This window comes from Oncorhynchus keta, chromosome 31, assembly GCF_023373465.1.
Source record: "Oncorhynchus keta strain PuntledgeMale-10-30-2019 chromosome 31, Oket_V2, whole genome shotgun sequence".
NCBI classification, from domain to species: Eukaryota; Metazoa; Chordata; class Actinopteri; order Salmoniformes; family Salmonidae; genus Oncorhynchus; species Oncorhynchus keta.
In genome coordinates, this window is record NC_068451.1 from 16,118,179 (window position 1) to 16,135,397 (window position 17,219).

At 44.4% G+C, this 17,219-nt stretch overlaps 1 protein-coding gene across 1 annotated transcript in view; it reads left to right on the forward strand.

The window, feature by feature from the left end:
• Positions 1-17,219, forward strand: part of LOC118364067 (dynein axonemal heavy chain 5-like) — a 52,754-nt gene that overhangs the window by 24,988 nt on the left and 10,547 nt on the right. The window contains exons 29-47 of the mRNA XM_052489710.1: positions 1,269-1,411; positions 3,940-4,074; positions 4,332-4,454; positions 4,623-4,836; positions 5,189-5,412; positions 5,892-6,090; positions 6,515-6,687; positions 7,174-7,304; positions 7,672-7,825; positions 7,965-8,232; positions 8,373-8,604; positions 9,645-9,759; positions 11,778-11,954; positions 13,013-13,216; positions 13,432-13,611; positions 13,767-13,904; positions 13,994-14,129; positions 14,355-14,671; positions 14,872-15,027. Of these exons, the coding sequence (XP_052345670.1) occupies positions 1,269-1,411; positions 3,940-4,074; positions 4,332-4,454; positions 4,623-4,836; positions 5,189-5,412; positions 5,892-6,090; positions 6,515-6,687; positions 7,174-7,304; positions 7,672-7,825; positions 7,965-8,232; positions 8,373-8,604; positions 9,645-9,759; positions 11,778-11,954; positions 13,013-13,216; positions 13,432-13,611; positions 13,767-13,904; positions 13,994-14,129; positions 14,355-14,671; positions 14,872-15,027 (3,419 nt within the window). The remainder of the gene's footprint in view (positions 1-1,268; positions 1,412-3,939; positions 4,075-4,331; positions 4,455-4,622; positions 4,837-5,188; positions 5,413-5,891; positions 6,091-6,514; positions 6,688-7,173; positions 7,305-7,671; positions 7,826-7,964; positions 8,233-8,372; positions 8,605-9,644; positions 9,760-11,777; positions 11,955-13,012; positions 13,217-13,431; positions 13,612-13,766; positions 13,905-13,993; positions 14,130-14,354; positions 14,672-14,871; positions 15,028-17,219) is intronic.

A 17,219-nucleotide genomic window follows, 5' to 3' on the forward strand; every position in this document is an offset into this window, starting at 1 on the left:
CAGATCTCTCATTAAACCATCAATATGCGTTAAATTCACCTGCACAGCTGATGTTGGTGTTACCTTAGTCCTGCTTGCTACCAGTCTTTCATGATATGTTCACCCTCGGATGGGTATTATCATCAGAAAAATGTTGTCCTTTTTGAACAGAATAATAGTCATTCTTTACAACTGAACTAAAGTATTTCCATCTGAGGACATCATGGATGGTGAAAATTGCATCTGAGGACATCATGGATGGTGAAAATTGCATCTGAGGACATCATGGATGGTGAAAATTCCATCTGAGGACATCATGGATGGTGAGAATTCCATCTGAAGACATCATGGATGGTGAGAATTCCATCTGAAGACATCATGGATGGTGAAAATTCCATCTGAAGACATCATGGATGGTGAGAATTCCATCTGAAGACATCATGGATGGTGAAAATTCCATCTGAAGACATCATGGATGGTGAAAATTCCATCTGAGGACATCATGGATTGTGAAAATTCCATCTGAGGACATCATGGATGGTGAAAATTCCATCTGAGGACATCATGGATTGTGAAAATTCCATCTGAGGACATCATGGATGGTGAAAATTCCATCTGAGGACATCATGGATGGTGAAAATTCCATCTGAGGACATCATGGATGGTGAAAATTCCATCTGAAGACATCATGGATTGTGAAAATTCCATCTGAGGACATCATGGATTGTGAAAATTCCATCTGAGGACATCATGGATGGTGAAAATTCCATCTGAGGACATCATGGATGGTGAAAATTCCATCGGAAGACATCATGGATTGTGAAAATTCCATCTGAGGACATCATGGATGGTGAAAATTCCATCTGAGGACATCATGGATGGTGAAAATTCCATCTGAGGACATCATGGATGGTGAAAATTCCATCTGAGGACATCATGGATGGTGAAAATTCCATCTGAGGACATCATGGATGGTGAAAATTCCATCTGAGGACATCATGGATGGTGAAAATTCCATCTGAGGACATCATGGATGGTGAAAATTCCATCTGAGGACATCATGGATGGTGAAAATTCCATCTGAGGACATCATGGATGGTGAAAATTCCATCTGAGGACATCATGGATGGTGAAAATTCCATCTGAGGACATCATGGATGGTGAAAATTCCATCTGAGGACATCATGGATGGTGAAAATTCCATCTGAGGACATCGTGGATGGTGTTCATGATGCTCGTATTATTTGTTTTTCAATTACTTATTCTTGTATGTCCTCCTGTGTGTGCAGGTCAGTGGGTCCACTGGAACACACGGGTAGAGGAGTACATCTACCCATCAGACCTCACCCCAGAGTACGGATCCATCCTGGTCCCCAACGTAGACAATGTCCGCACTGACTTCCTCATCCAGACCATCGCCAAACAAGGCAAGGTGGGTGTCCATATTCACAAAGGGTCTCTGAGTAGTAGTGCTGATCTAGGATCAAGTCCCCTTTGTACACTATATATAAAAAAAGTATGTGGACACCCCATCAAATTAGTGGCTATTTCAGCCACACCCATTGTTGACAGGTGTATAAAATTGAGCACACATCCATGAAATCTCCATAGACAAACATTGGTAGTAAAATGGCCTTACGGAAGAGCTCAGTGACTTTCAACGTGGCACCGCTATAGCATGCCACCTTTCCAACAAGTCAGTCCGTCAAATTTCTGCCCAGGTCAACTGTAAGTGCTGTTATTGTGAAGTGGAAACGTCATGGAGCAACAACGGCTCAGCCACAAAGTGGTAGGCGACACAAGCTCACAGAACTGGACCGCCGCGTGCTGAAGCGTGTAGCTCGTAAAGATCGTCTGTCCTCCGTTGCAACACTCGCTACCGAGTTCCAAACTGCCTCTGGAAGCAATGTCAGCACAATAACTGTTCGTCTGGAACTTCATGAAATGGTATTCCAAGGCCGAGCAGCCAAACACAAGACAAGCGTCGGCTGGAGTGGTGTAAAGCTCGCCACCAGTGGACGGACACTAATCCGGGTTTGGCCGAATGCATTGTGCCAACTGTAAGGTTTGGTGGAGGAGGAATTATGGTCTGAGGCTGTTTTTCATGGTTCGGGCTCAGGGCCTTAGTTCCAGTGAAGGGAAAACGCTACAGCATACAATGACATTCTAGACAATTCTGTGCTTCCAACTTTGTGGCAACAGTTTGGGGAAGGCTCTTTCCTGTTTCAGCATGACAATGCCCTCGTGCACAAAGCAACCATACAAAAATGGTTTGTTGAGATCGGTGTTGAACTTGACTGGGCTACATGGAGTCCTGACCTCAACCCCATGAATCACCTTTGGGATGAATTGGAATGCCAGGCCAAATCGCCCAACATCACTAATGCTCTTGTAGCTGAAGTCACTGCAGTAATGTTCCAACATCTAGTGGAAAGCCTTCCCAGAAGAGTGGAGGCTGTTATAGCAGCAAAGGGGGACCAACTCCATATTAATGACAATGGTTTTGGAATGAAATGTTCAATGAGCAGGTGTCCACATACTTTTGGTAATGTAGTGTATATACAGTGCATTCAGAAAGTATTCAGACCCCTTACCTTTTTCCACATTTTGTTACGTTACAGCCTTATTCTAAAATGGGAGACCATTTATTGTTTTCCTCATCAATCTACACACAATACCTCATAATGACAAAGCGAAAAGAGGTTTTTAGATTTTTTTACCAACGTATTAAAACAATAAAACAGAAATACCTTATTTACATAAGTATTCAGACCTTTTGCTATGAGACTCAAAATTGAGCTCAAGTGCATCTTGTTTCCATTTATCATCCTTGAGATTTTTCTACAAGTTGATTGGGGTCCACCTGTGGTAAATTAAATTGATTGGACATGATTTGGAAAGGCAAACATCTGTTTATATAAGGTCCCGCAAAAACCAAGCCATGAGGTCGAAGGAATTGTCCGTAGAGCTCAGAGACAGGATTGTGTCAAGGCACAGGTCTGGGGAAGGGTACCAAAAAATGTCTACAGCATTGAAGGTCCACAAGAACACAGTGGCCTCCATCATTCTCAAATGGAAAATAGCTTCCAAGAGCTGGCCACCCAGCCAAACTGAGGAATCAGGGGAGAAGGCCCTTGGTCAGGGAGGTGACCAAGAACCCGATGGCCACTGACAGAGCTCCAGAGTTCCTCTGTGGAGATGGGAGACTCTTCCAGAAGGACAACCATCTCCGCAGCACTCCACCAGTCAGGCCTTTATGGTAGAGTGGCCAGACGGAAGCCACTCTTCAGTAAAAGGCACATGACAGCCCGCTTGGAGTTTGCCAAAAGGCAACTAAAAGACTCTCAGAACATGAGAAACAAGATTTTCTGGTCTGATGAAACCAAGATTGACCTCTGGCACCATCTCTACGGTGATGCATGGTGCTTGCAGAATCATGCTGTTGGGATGTTTTTCACCGGCAGGGACTGGGAGACCAGTCAGGATCGAGCTTGAGAGGATCCGCAGAGAAGAATGGGAGAAACTCCCCAAATACAGATGTGCCAAGCTTGTAGCGTCATACCCAACAAGACTCAAGACTGTAATCGCTGCCAAAGGTGCTTCAACAAAGTACTGAGTAAAGAGTCTAAATACTTATGGAAATTTAATATTTCAGTTTTCATTTTTAATACATTTGCATACAAAAAAAATCAAAACCGTTTTGCTTTGTTTTTATGGGGTATTGGGTCCATTTTAGAATAAGACTGTAACGTAACAAAATGTGGAACAAGTGAAGGGGTCTGAATACTTTCCGAATTTACTGTATATTGTTATTATAATCTAAAATGATCCTATATCAGCAATCCTGTTCTGAGTGTACACGTATTGTTAATTTGGCTTGTATTTGGAGGATAAATTACCCCCTAGCCATGTGATCTTGGTCAGATCCTCAAGAGTAATCCCTTCCTCGTTTTGTCGCAGGCTGTGTTGTTGATCGGAGAGCAAGGCACAGCCAAGACCGTCATCATCAAGGGATACATGTCAAAGTATGACCCCGAAACTCACATGGCCAAGAGTCTCAACTTCTCCTCCGCCACAACTCCACTCATGTTCCAGGTATTACACCTCCAAAACAACACCACACACTTCCTGCTCTTTCCTCTAACTTTTCAACTTTTACATGGGTAGGACTTTCTAAGATCAGTTGTGAATGAATGAAAATGTTTTCCAGTCACTTGTCAGAAAGTTTATCTGACTACTTCAGGTCTATGCAACATTTATTGACAGTAACATTATTTCAAAGGTGTGTTTTGTTCCTTTAATTCACTGTCTGTAAAGATGAAACACTCAACCCAATCTTTCTTTCTCTCCAGCGGACTGTGGAAAGCTTTGTGGACAAGCGGATGGGCACCACCTACGGCCCTCCTGCAGGGAAGAAGATGTCCATCTTTGTGGACGACATCAACATGCCAGTCATCAACGAATGGGGAGATCAGGTCGGACTCATACTCAGCACTCGTTAAATCACCATAGCGAAAGCATAAAAATTACAATTTTCCCATTTGTTAGCCTGGGAAACCTTACCATATGAAATTGCAATCCGATAGTGTACAGCTTATTCTGCCTTTTTACCTAATTTCCTAATTTGACTCACCCCGTTTTAGGTCACCAATGAGATAGTCCGCCAGCTGATGGAACAGAATGGGTTCTTCAATCTGGAGAAGCCGGGGGAGTTCACCAATATAGTAGACATCCAGTTCCTGGCAGCGATGATCCACCCAGGGGGAGGCCGCAACGACATCCCCCAGAGACTGAAGAGGCAGTTCTCCATCTTCAACTGCACCCTGCCCTCCAACACATCCATCGACAAGATATTTGGTGGGTTTGGATCCTTTAAAAACTCTGGAATTGCATCTGTGTGGAGACTCTATGGTTTATCTTCTTGATCAGTGTGGGTTTCCCTCTCCCCTTCTAGCATATTTAAAAAAGAAAATGTATGAATACCCTCTAATTTGAGTTACCAATACTACTTCTCATCCATTGACACTGGGCTTGAATTTTGACTCTATTAGATATCTATATAATTATATATAATAATATATATATATATATATATATATATATATATCAATAAAAACACTATTTTTCTTTAACTTATTTACCTCAATGCTTCGCCCACCTTCATGTCGTCAACCCCTTTTCCCCTCACCTCATTTATTTCCCTGACCAGGAGTCATTGGGTCAGGGCACTACTGTGCCTGGCGAGGCTTCACAGAAGAGGTGCGTGGAACTGTGGCCAAGCTGGTGCCGCTGACCCGTCGGCTGTGGCAAATGACCACGGTCAAGATGCTGCCCACTCCGGCCAAGTTCCACTACATCTTCAACCTCAGGGACTTGTCCAGAGTCTGGCAGGGCATGCTCAACCCAACCGCTGAGTTAGTCAACTCTCTTACTGTGAGTCCATTAAAACTTCTAAAGAGAATTTGCGGTGACACTTTATTTGGATAGTCCATCTGTAGATGCGCTACAGACTATCAGTAATATTTCAACTATCAACTAACCCTGAACTTAACCCTAACCCTTATTCTAAACCTAACCCTTACTGTAACCTTAGCAAGCAGCTGCTTATCAACAGATAGTTTGTTGACAGAATGACCTGCTCTACAGATGGACTATCCAGACTATTCAAATAAAGTGGGACTGAATTTCTTCTTGAAATACATAAACATAAACAAATCAATCAGTCAATCCAATACAACTAGAGGAATACATATCAAAAGGTTTCTCACTGGATCCAAAGGTCTGAATGAACTTCTGTCCTAAGTTACAGTAAGATTCTAGACATTTAATCAGCAGTCGTTCTGTGAATGTAGAGTTAACATTTCCGTGAGATAACGTTTGTTTTTGTTTTATTTGGACCCTGTATGCTGTAGGTGTTGCTTCAGCTGTGGAAGCACGAGTGTAAGCGTGTGATCGCAGACCGGTTCACCATGCCAGAAGATGTAGCCTGGTTCGACAGGGCCCTGGTCAAGCTAGTAGAGGAGGAGCTAGGAGAGGAAGAGAGGGCTGTGGTCGACTTCGGAGTAGACAGCTACTTTGTTGACTTCCTAAGGGATGCTCCTGAAGCTACAGGTAAAGCCAGAGCCCCAGGTACTGTATAGCCCCTTCACATACATACACTGTATCTATCCCATGATCCTGCATTTACAGTTTCTGAACCCATATTGTCTATATTAAATATGTGCTGTATTTTTCTACCGTGTACTAAGGATTTAAACAGTACATTCTAAGATGGTGTGTTTAGCTGTATTATTATGTTGTAGACACTGCAGTTTAAAGCTGAATTGCAGGTTACGTGAATAAATACAGTAATTATATTATAATGATATTACATGAGTATATACAATAATAAATAGAAAATAAATGTTTTATTTAAATTCAAAGTGCTTCAATATTGCCAAACCAAGAAAAACTAGCTGCGTGCTACATTAGCAGAGAGTTGGAACATTTGAATGAATAATCTGGCATTGACAATGACTCCCATTTTTTCCACCAGGTGAGGAGCCAGAGGATACAGACTTTGAGATGCCCAAGGTGTACGAGCCCATCGAGTCGCTTGAGAGCCTGATGGACAGGCTCAACATGTTCCTTGGCCAGTACAACGAGAGCATCAGAGGAGCTGGCATGGACATGGTGTTCTTCAGAGATGCTATGATACACCTTGTCAAGGTAGAGGGAAACTGTCATTATGTTCACCTATAGGTGTTTATGTGCAATTATTACCACCTTTGTCATGCATTATAGTGCATTGTGTATAGATCATAAGGTATTATAAACATGCTTATATCACATTACAAAGAGGGTCTTCATAAAAATTATTACTAAACATTCACATTGAAAGCGTTTCAAAGGCTTAGCTATCTTAGTCAGTCACCAATGAGTGTACGCATCAAATCTCTTGATATAAGAACAGAAAAGGAAGGAATCTCTCTCTCTTTCTTTTTAAAAATGTAACCTTTATTTAACTAGGCAATTCAGTTAAGAACAAATTCTTATTTTCAATGACGGCCTAGGAACAGTGGGTTAACTGCCTGTTCAGGGGCAGAACGACAGATTTGTACCTTGTCAGCTTGGGGATTTGAACTTGCAACCTTCCGGGTACTAGTCCAACGCTCTAACCACTAGGCTACCCTGCCGCCCCATGTCTGTCTTTAGATCTCCAGGATCATCCGCACCCCCAGAGGGAATGCCCTTCTAGTAGGAGTGGGGGGATCAGGCAAGCAGAGCCTGACTAAACTGGCTTCCTTCATCGCCGGATACAAGACCTTTCAGATCACACTAACACGGTACAGACACACCCTGTCTTTAGTAGCATACTACTACATACTTCCTACTTCATAATAAGTAGTTTGCTAGGAAGGTTATTGGAACAGACACACGGTCTCATACAGTCCCTTTGTAACTGTAACAGACGTTTATAATGTATTGAAGGTGGTCATGCAGTTCTGTTGTCCTCCCATAGATGGTAGCTTTGCTTGCATTACTGCAAGTGCACAGTAACTCTGCCAATTTGTCTTTCCTCGATTCCTCACGTCCCCTGTCCTCGCCTCCTTCTCGAAACGCATTGGAGGAGTGGAGGAAATACTCATTGTGAAAAATATGTATTTTCACACCTTCGCTATGACCTGTAACATCCCTGTGTTCTGTCCTCAGTTCGTACAACACTGCTAACCTGATGGAGGATCTGAAGGGTCTGTACAGGACAGCAGGCCAGCAGGGAAAAGGCATCAGCTTCATCTTCACTGATAACGAGATCAAGGACGAGTCTTTCCTGGATTACATGAATAATGTGTTATCATCTGGGGAGGTCAGCACATTGATCACATGAACACACGTAAAACATTAGAGCATTTTCAAGAAGTTGTGTCAATCTGTGTTTGAGAAAAAAATATCGCACTCCATTATAACTTGGATAACTGTTGTTGTATATTGTGATATTTTCTCAGGTGTCAAACTTGTTTGCTCGAGACGAAATTGATGAGATCATCAGTGACCTCATACCAGTCATGAAAAGAGAGTTTCCTCGGCGACCACCGACCAATGACATTCTCCATGACTACTTTATGAGCAGGGTCAGACAGAACCTACACGTGGTTCTCTGCTTCTCTCCTGTTGGGGAAAAGTTCCGGAACAGAGCCCTGAAGTTCCCTGCCCTCATCTCTGGCTGCACCATGGACTGGTTCAGCCGCTGGCCCAAAGATGCTCTGATCGCAGGTGTGTGTATTTGTGTGTCCGCTGGTGTCCATTTGTGGGTAAGCATGTGTTTTCGTCTCTGTATGCGTACATACAGTATAAATGTATACTGCACACTTTGGAGATTGAAGCAAATCACTATTAATCTGTGTACTCTCCAGTGTCAGAGCACTTCCTGTCCACCTATGACATCGACTGTTCGTCCGTGGTGAAGGGGGAGGTGGTGCAGTGTATGGGCTCCTTCCAGGACGGCGTGGCAGAGAAGTGTGTAGATTACTTCCAGAGGTACCGCCGCGCCACGCACGTCACTCCCAAGTCCTACCTCTCCTTCATCCAGGGATACAAGACCATCTATAAGGAGAAGCACTCCGAGGTGCAGACGCTGGCACACAGGTAATTACAGTACCGTAATTTCTGGACTATTTAGCGCACCTGAATATAAACCGTACCCACTGAATTTTAAAAAATATGTATTTTGTACATAAATAAGCCGCACGTGTCTATAAGCCGCAGGTGCCTACCGGTACATTGAAACAAATTAACTTTACACAGCCTTTAAACGAAACACAGCTTGTAACAAAACATTTAAAAATAGCAGTAAACAGTAGCCTACCAAGAAAGTCATTGGTCACTATCTTCCTCCTCCTGTGCACTGAAACCATTGAAGTCATCTCCTCCGGTGTCGGAGTTGAATAGCCTCAGAATTGCTTCATCCGATGTTGGATCGCTGCCCTCTTCAACACGCAGCAGTCCAGCCTTTCGAAACCCGTTGATGATAGTGGATTTTTTGACAATGCTCTACGCTGTCAGCAGCTCTATTTCCTTTTCCAACAGCCAGATCGATCGCCTACAACTTGAAAGCTGCATCATATGCATTTCTCTGTGTCTTTGCCACGATGAGGGTGACAAAATGACTACCGTAATCAGAATGATGGGAAGTTTGAGCGCGCTCCATTTACGTCACATTATGTGACGGTGCTCAGTTTTTTGGCGGTATGAATCTTGTGAAAGCGGAAAAAATCCATAAATTAGCCACGTCATTGTATAAACCCGCGAGGTTCAAAGCGTGGGGAAAAAGTAGCGGCTTATAGTCCGGAAATTACGGTACTTCCTTACTCTCTTAATGCTCTTCGTTCCTATGTGGAACATGCGGCTTCACAGTACACCATGGTCGAAAGAAATTGTAGATGTTTTTCACAGCATTTATCTATCGTAATGCTGTGTGTCTATCACATGATTGAATATAATTCTAGTATTATATAGTATTCTATATGCCAATATATGGTGTACACTGTGCTATATCACTCTCTTACTATTCTGCCTTTTAGTCATCCTTTTACCCATTAATATGTGTTCAAGAAAGATTAGACCGAACTTACCTGGTATACTTGTATAATACAATGATTGCTGATCCCATTCTGTTTCCCCATCAGAATGAACACAGGTCTTCAGAAGCTGAAGGAGGCCTCTGTGTCTGTAGCATTACTCAGCAACGAGCTGGAGGTCAAAGAGAAGGAGCTGCAAATCGCCAACGAGAAGGCAGACATGGTGTGTGTGTATGTTTGGTGTATGCTACTCCTCTATCTCTTGTTTCCCAGCAACAGACTTACCAAATACCAATACCAGAACTTTGAAGTGTACATACACTGGACAAAAATGTATACGCAACATTCAAAGGTTTTACTAAGTTACAGTTCATATAAGGAAATTAGTCAATTTGGAGGACATTGGTCGCCAGGCCCACCCACTGGGAGCCAGACCCAGCCAAATCAGTTTTTCCCAACAAAAGGGCTTTATTACAGACAACAACCCCATCCCACCCCCTTAGACATCCCGCAGGTGAAGAAGCTGGATGTGGAGGTCCTGGGCTGGTGTGGTTAAGATTGTGAAGCTGGTTGGACGTACTGACTAATTCTCTAAAAGGCAGCTTATGTAGCGTAATTAACATTCAATTCTCTGGCAACAGCTCTGGTGGACATTCCTGCAGTCAGCATGCCAGTTAGACACGCCCTCAAAACTTGAGACATTGGTGGCATTGTGTTGTATGACAAAACTGCACATTTTAAAATCAAATTAAATGTATTTATTTTGCCCTTCTTACATCAGCTGATATCTCAAAGTGCTGTACAGAAACAGCAAGCAATGCAGGTGTAGAAGCACGTTGGCTAGGAAAAACTCCCTAGAAAGGCCAAAACCTAGGAAGAAACCTAGAGAGGAACCAGGCTATGAGGGGTGGCCAGTCCTCTTCTGGCTGTGCAGGAAGGAGATTATAACAGAACATGGCCAAGATGTTAAAATGTTCATAAATGACCAGCATGGTCAAATAATAATAATCACAGTAGTTGTCGAGGGTGCAACAGGTCAGCACCTCAGGAGTAAATGTCAGTTGGCTTTTCATAGCCGATCATTGAGAGTATCTCCATGGCCCCATCCGATGATACCCCTGGACAGGGCCAAACAGGCAGGATATAACCCCACCCACTTTGCCAAAGCACAGCCCACACACCACTAGAGGGATATCTTCAACCACCAACTTACCATCCTGAGACAAGGCCGATTATAGCCGACAAAGATCTCCGCCACGGCACAACCCGATAAAGGGGCGCCAACCCAGATAGGAAGACCACGTCAGTGACTCAACTCACTCAAGTGACGCACCCCTTCTAGGGACGGCATGGAAGAGCACCAGTAAGCCAGTGACTCAGCCCCTGTAATAGAGTTAGAGGCAGAGAATCCCAGTGGAGAGAGGGGAACCGGCCAGGCAGAGACAGCAAGGGTGGTTCGTTGCTCCAGTGCCTTTCCGTTCACCTTCACACTCCTGGGCCAGACTACACTCAATCATAGGACCTACTGAAGAGATGAGTCTTCAATAAAGACTTAAAGGTTGAGACCGAGTCTGCGTCTCTCACATGGGTAGGCCGACCGTTCCATAAAAATGGAGCTCTATAGGAGAATGCCCTGCCTCCAGCTGTTTGCTTAGAAATTATAGGGACAATTAGAAGACCTGCGTCTTGTGGCCGTAGCGTACGTGTAGGTATGTACGGCAGGACCAAACCGGAAAAATAGGAAGAAGCAAGCCCATGTAATGCTTTGTAGGTTAGCAGTAAAACCTTGAAATCAGCCCTTGCCTTAACAGGAAGCCAGTGTAGGGAGGCTAGCAATGGAGTAATATGATCAAATTTTGGGGTTCTAGTCAGGATTCTAGCAGCCGTATTTAGCACTAACTGAAGTTTATTTAGTGTTTTATCTGGGTAGCCGGAAAGTAGAGCCTTTTATTGTCCCCCGCACAAGGTGCACCTGTTTGATCATTCTATTTAATCAGCTTCTTGATATGCCACACATGTCAGGTGGATGGATTAACTTGGCAAAGGCGAAATGCTCACTAACATAGATTTAAACAAATCTGTGCTCAAAATTTGAGAGAAATTATTTTTAAATATATTTTTATTTTATTTCAGGTCATAAAACATGGGACCAACACTCTTCATATTGCATATTGACTTTTGCTTTATGCGAAAGATGCACCTCACTTCCTGTCTCTCTTGTGATGGTTTGTTGTGTCTCAGGTGTTGAAGGTGGTGACAGTGAAGGCCCAAGCAGCAGAGAAGGTCAAGGTGGAAGTCCAGAAGGTCAAGGATAAAGCTCAGGCCATAGTGGACAGCATCTCTGCTGACAAGGCCTTCGCTGAGGAGAAGCTGGAGGCTGCCAAGCCAGCCCTGGAGGAGGCTGAGGGTGCACTACAGGTCTGTTGGGAGGGGGGATGGGAGGGGCCTGGGGGGTTTGAGGGGGTGACAAGGGGATTCTTCTGAGAAGCATCAGACCCAGGCATGGCTTCAAGTTCAGATTTCCAATTGTGTTTCGTGTGTCCCTCTCTGGCCATGGATGCATTTGGTTAAGCTGGCGTTTACACTTTTGAGACAATTCCATTGGTTCCATTGTACCCCAAAATAATGGAATCAGTTTTGACAAATGTATTTGACCCAAGTCTTGTCCTTCAACATCAGGGGTGGGCAACATACGAGCCCATTCTTAGTCGCCCAGGGGAGGTTGGAGTAAAAACATGTTTTATGATTAATCTTGGGTTACTCTTGAATGAAGGCCACTCTTGAATGTCAAACTATATAGAAAGTATGTAAAAAATATAATGGACCTATATGTTTTAAAATAACTGCCCTTTTTCTATGCCGCAATTTGCCCTCTGCTGAATTTTGAAATCCTGACGTGGCCCTCGAGCTGAAATGATTGCCCACCCCGGCTCAATGTGGTAGTTCTCTCAGGTGAAAATATTTAATGAGGGCCTCCCAGGTGGCGCAGTGGTTAAGGGCACTATACTGCAGCGCCAGCTGTGCTACCAGAGACTCTGGGTTCGCGCCCAGGCTCTGTCGTAACCAGCTGCGACTGGGAGGTCTGTGGGGTGACGCACAATTGGCCTAGCGTGGTTAGAGAGGGTTTGGCCAGTAGGGAAATCCTTGTCTCATCGCGCACCTGGGACTCCTGTTGCGGGCCGTGTGCAATGTGTGCTAACCAAGGTTGCCAGGTGCACAGTGTTTCCTCCGACACATTGGTGCGGCTGGCTTCTGGGTTGGATGCGCGCTGTGTTAAGAAGCAGTGCGGCTTGGTTGGGTTGTGTATTGGAGGACACATGACTTTCAACCTTCGTCTCTCCTGAGCCTGTACGGGAGTTGTAGCGATGAGACAAGATACTAAAACAATTGGATACCATGAAATTGGGGAGAAAAGGGCAAGACATTTTTTTTTTAAAGATTCAGTTACTCATATTCCTTCCTCATGTATTCATCAGACCATCAAGCCGTCAGACATTGCCACGGTGCGGACCCTGGGTCGGCCTCCCCACCTCATCATGAGGATCATGGACTGTGTTCTGCTGCTGTTCCAGAGGAGGGTGAACACGGTGAAGATCGACCCAGAGAAGAACTGCACCGTGCCCTCCTGGCAGGAGTCCCTCAAACTCATGACTGCTGGGAACTTCCTGGGCAGTCTACAGGTAGGAAACAGATGGCCAGCATCTAAGCAAATAAAGTAGTACAGTGTGCAGGTACAATGTCTGCATCCTGTAATATTACTACACTGTGCATTTCTACAGTAACATACTACACTATAGACACTGCACTACAGGCACATATGACCAGGAAATCAACTTCAGTGGTGATGCAATGGCAGCTTGCTTTGATCTCCGGCTCTGTTGTCTCTTTCTAACAGCAATTCCCCAAAGACAGTATCAATGAGGAGATGGTGGAGCTACTGCTGCCCTACTTCGACATGCCAGACTACACCCTGGAGACGGCCACGCGTGTGTGTGGAAACGTGGCTGGTCTGGCCTCCTGGACGAAAGCCATGGCCTCCTTCTTCTCCATCAACAAGGAGGTGCTCCCGTTAAAGGTGGGCCTAACCCAGGTGGTGTTGTGTAACACAACCCGCCTCTCTGATAACCTTTGACATGTGTACCACAAACTTGCTAATTGATTTCTTCTTTCCAGTACATTTGGTTGTCCCCGAGTGTCCAGTTAATATTTGATACTGTACTTACCTCTTAGGCTAACCTGGCAGTGCAGCAGAACCGGCTGGCCATAGCCAACATAGACCTGCAGGCGGCCCAGGCAGAGCTGGATGACAAGCAGGCAGAGCTGGATGTGGTCCAAGCAGAGTATGAGAAGGCCATGATGGAGAAACAGGTACTGAACACCTCTTATCTCTATCTAATAAATACAAATATTCTGTTAAAAACAAATATTCTCTCTCTCTCTCTGCCTCTCTCTCTCAGACTCTGTTGGAGGATGCTGAACGCTGCAGACACAAGATGCAGACGGCCTCTAGCCTCATCAGTGGTCTGGCTGGAGAGAAGGAGCGCTGGACAGAGCAGAGCAAAGGGTTTGCCACCCAGACCAAGCGCCTTGTAGGTGGGTTCATTCAACCCTTTTTTCTCCGCATTTTTTAAAATAACAGGGTTGACTTTCACAAAAGCTTCGTATGACCTATTGTCATTGCCTACAATTCTCAACATCTTATTTTTTGGGGAGATGCTCCGGTTGCTTCTGTACCATATTTTTCAATACGTATTAGTATTTTATCTGTAGTAGGATGGAGGCGTGAACCAACCTATGTGTGCTAACTTCTTGGCTCAGGTGACGTCTTATTGGCCACAGCCTTTCTGTCCTACTCCGGCCCCTTCAACCAGGAGTTCCGGAACCTTCTCCTGACCGACTGGCAGAGGGAGATGAAGACCAGACACATCCCGTTTGGGAGCAACCTCAACCTGACCGAGATGCTGATCGACGCACCTACGGTCAGCGAGTGGAACCTTCAGGGCCTGCCCAACGATGACCTATCCATCCAGAACGGGATCATCATCACCAAGGCCTCACGCTTCCCTCTCCTCATAGACCCTCAGACCCAGGGCAAGATCTGGATAAAAAAGAAAGAATCCAGGAATGAGCTGCAGGTTGGGCTGCATTCATTTTCACAGTATTCTCTCCCATAACTATGCCCTCCCATTGTCCAGCCAATAGATTTAGTATGTTTCCGAACAGCGGGTACACTTGCCTTAGGCCTAACTAACCTTTGGATCTGTCAGATCTTCCTTCTTGGTAAAAAACTATGTGTAATATTGTGTCAGTAATGAGACGTTTCTGTGGTTCCCAGATCACCTCCCTGAACCACAAGTACTTCAGGAACCACCTGGAGGACAGCCTGTCTCTGGGGCGCCCCCTACTGATCGAGGACGTAGGGGAGGAGCTGGACCCTGCACTGGACAACATACTGGAGAAAAACTTCATCAAGACGGGCTCCACTTATAAGGTATGTACTATTATCCTAACCACATTATCAATCATCACATTATCCAATGAAACACATTATCATTATGGGGTTATTATCTCTGGGGCTATTCATGACTGTCTTTCTCTCTTCATGACTGTCTTTCTCCCTTCATGACTGTCTTTCTCTCTTCATAACTGTCTTTCTCCCTTCATGACTGTCTTTCTCTCTTCATGACTGTCTTTCTCTCTTCATGACTGTCTTTCTCTCTTCATGACTGTCTTTCTCCCTTCATGACTGTCTTTCTCTCTTCATAACTGTCTTTCTCCCTTCATGACTGTCTTTCTCTCTTCATGACTGTCTTTCTCTCTTCATGACTGTCTTTCTCTCTTCATAACTGTCTTTCTCCCTTCATGACTGTCTTTCTCTCTTCATAACTGTCTTTCTCCCTTCATGACTGTCTTTCTCTCTTCATGACTGTCTTTCTCCCTTCATGACTGTCTTTCTCTCTTCATAACTGTCTTTCTCCCTTCATGACTGTCTTTCTCTCTTCATGACTGTCTTTCTCTCTTCATGACTGTCTTTCTCCCTTCATGACTGTCTTTCTCTCTTCATGACTGTCTTTCTCTCTTCATGACTGTCTTTCTCCCTTCATGACTGTCTTTCTCCCTTCATGACTGTCTTTCTCCCTTCATGACTGTCTTTCTCCCTTCATGACTGTCTTTCTCCCTTCATGACTGTCTTTCTCCCTTCATGACTGTCTTTCTCTCTTCATGACTGTCTTTCTCCCTTCATGACTGTCTTTCTCGCTTCATGACTGTCTTTCTCTCTTCATGACTGTCTTTCTCCCTTCATGACTGTCTTTCTCTCTTCATGACTGTCTTTCTCTCTTCATGACTGTCTTTCTCCCTTCATGACTGTCTTTCTCTCTTCATGACTGTCTTTCTCCCTTCATGACTGTCTTTCTCTCTTCATGACTGTCTTTCTCTCTTCATGACTGTCTTTCTCCCTTCATGACTGTCTTTCTCTCTTCATGACTGTCTTTCTCTCTTCATGACTGTCTTTCTCCCTTCATGACTGTCTTTCTCTCTTCATGACTGTCTTTCTCTCTTCATGACTGTCTTTCTCCCTTCATGACTGTCTTTCTCTCTTCATGACTGTCTTTCTCTCTTCATGACTGTCTTTCTCCCTTCATGACTGTCTTTCTCTCTTCATGACTGTCTTTCTCCCTTCATGACTGTCTTTCTCCCTTCATGACTGTCTTTCTCCCTTCATGACTGTCTTTCTCCCTTCATGACTGTCTTTCTCTCTTCATGACTGTCTTTCTCCCTTCATGACTGTCTTTCTCCCTTCATGACTGTCTTTCTCCCTTCATGACTGTCTTTCTCTCTTCATGACTGTCTTTCTCCCTTCATGACTGTCTTTCTCCCTTCATGACTGTCTTTCTCTCTTCATGACTGTCTTTCTCCCTTCATGACTGTCTTTCTCCCTTCATGACTGTCTTTCTCCCTTCATGACTGTCTTTCTCTCTTCATGACTGTCTTTCTCCCTTCATGACTGTCTTTCTCTCTTCATGACTGTCTTTCTCTCTTCATGACTGTCTTTCTCCCTTCATGACTGTCTTTCTCTCTTCATGACTGTCTTTCTCTCTTCATGACTGTCTTTCTCCCTTCATGACTGTCTTTCTCTCTTCATGACTGTCTTTCTCTCTTCATGACTGTCTTTCTCCCTTCATGACTGTCTTTCTCTCTTCATGACTGTCTTTCTCCCTTCATGACTGTCTTTCTCCCTTCATGACTGTCTTTCTCCCTTCATGACTGTCTTTCTCCCTTCATGACTGTCTTTCTCTCTTCATGACTGTCTTTCTCCCTTCATGACTGTCTTTCTCCCTTCATGACTGTCTTTCTCCCTTCATGACTGTCTTTCTCTCTTCATGACTGTCTTTCTCCCTTCATGACTGTCTTTCTCCCTTCATGACTGTCTTTCTCCCTTCATGACTGTCTTTCTCTCTTCATGACTGTCTTTCTCTCTTCATGACTGTCTTTCTCCCTTCATGACTGTCTTTCTCTCTTCATGACTGTCTTTCTCTCTTCATGACTGTCTTTCTCCCTTCATGACTGTCTTTCTCTCTTCATGACTGTCTTTCTCCCTTCATGACTGTCTTTCTCTCTTCATGACTGTCTTTCTCTCTTCATGACTGTCTTTCTCCCTTCATGACTGTCTTTCTCTCTTCA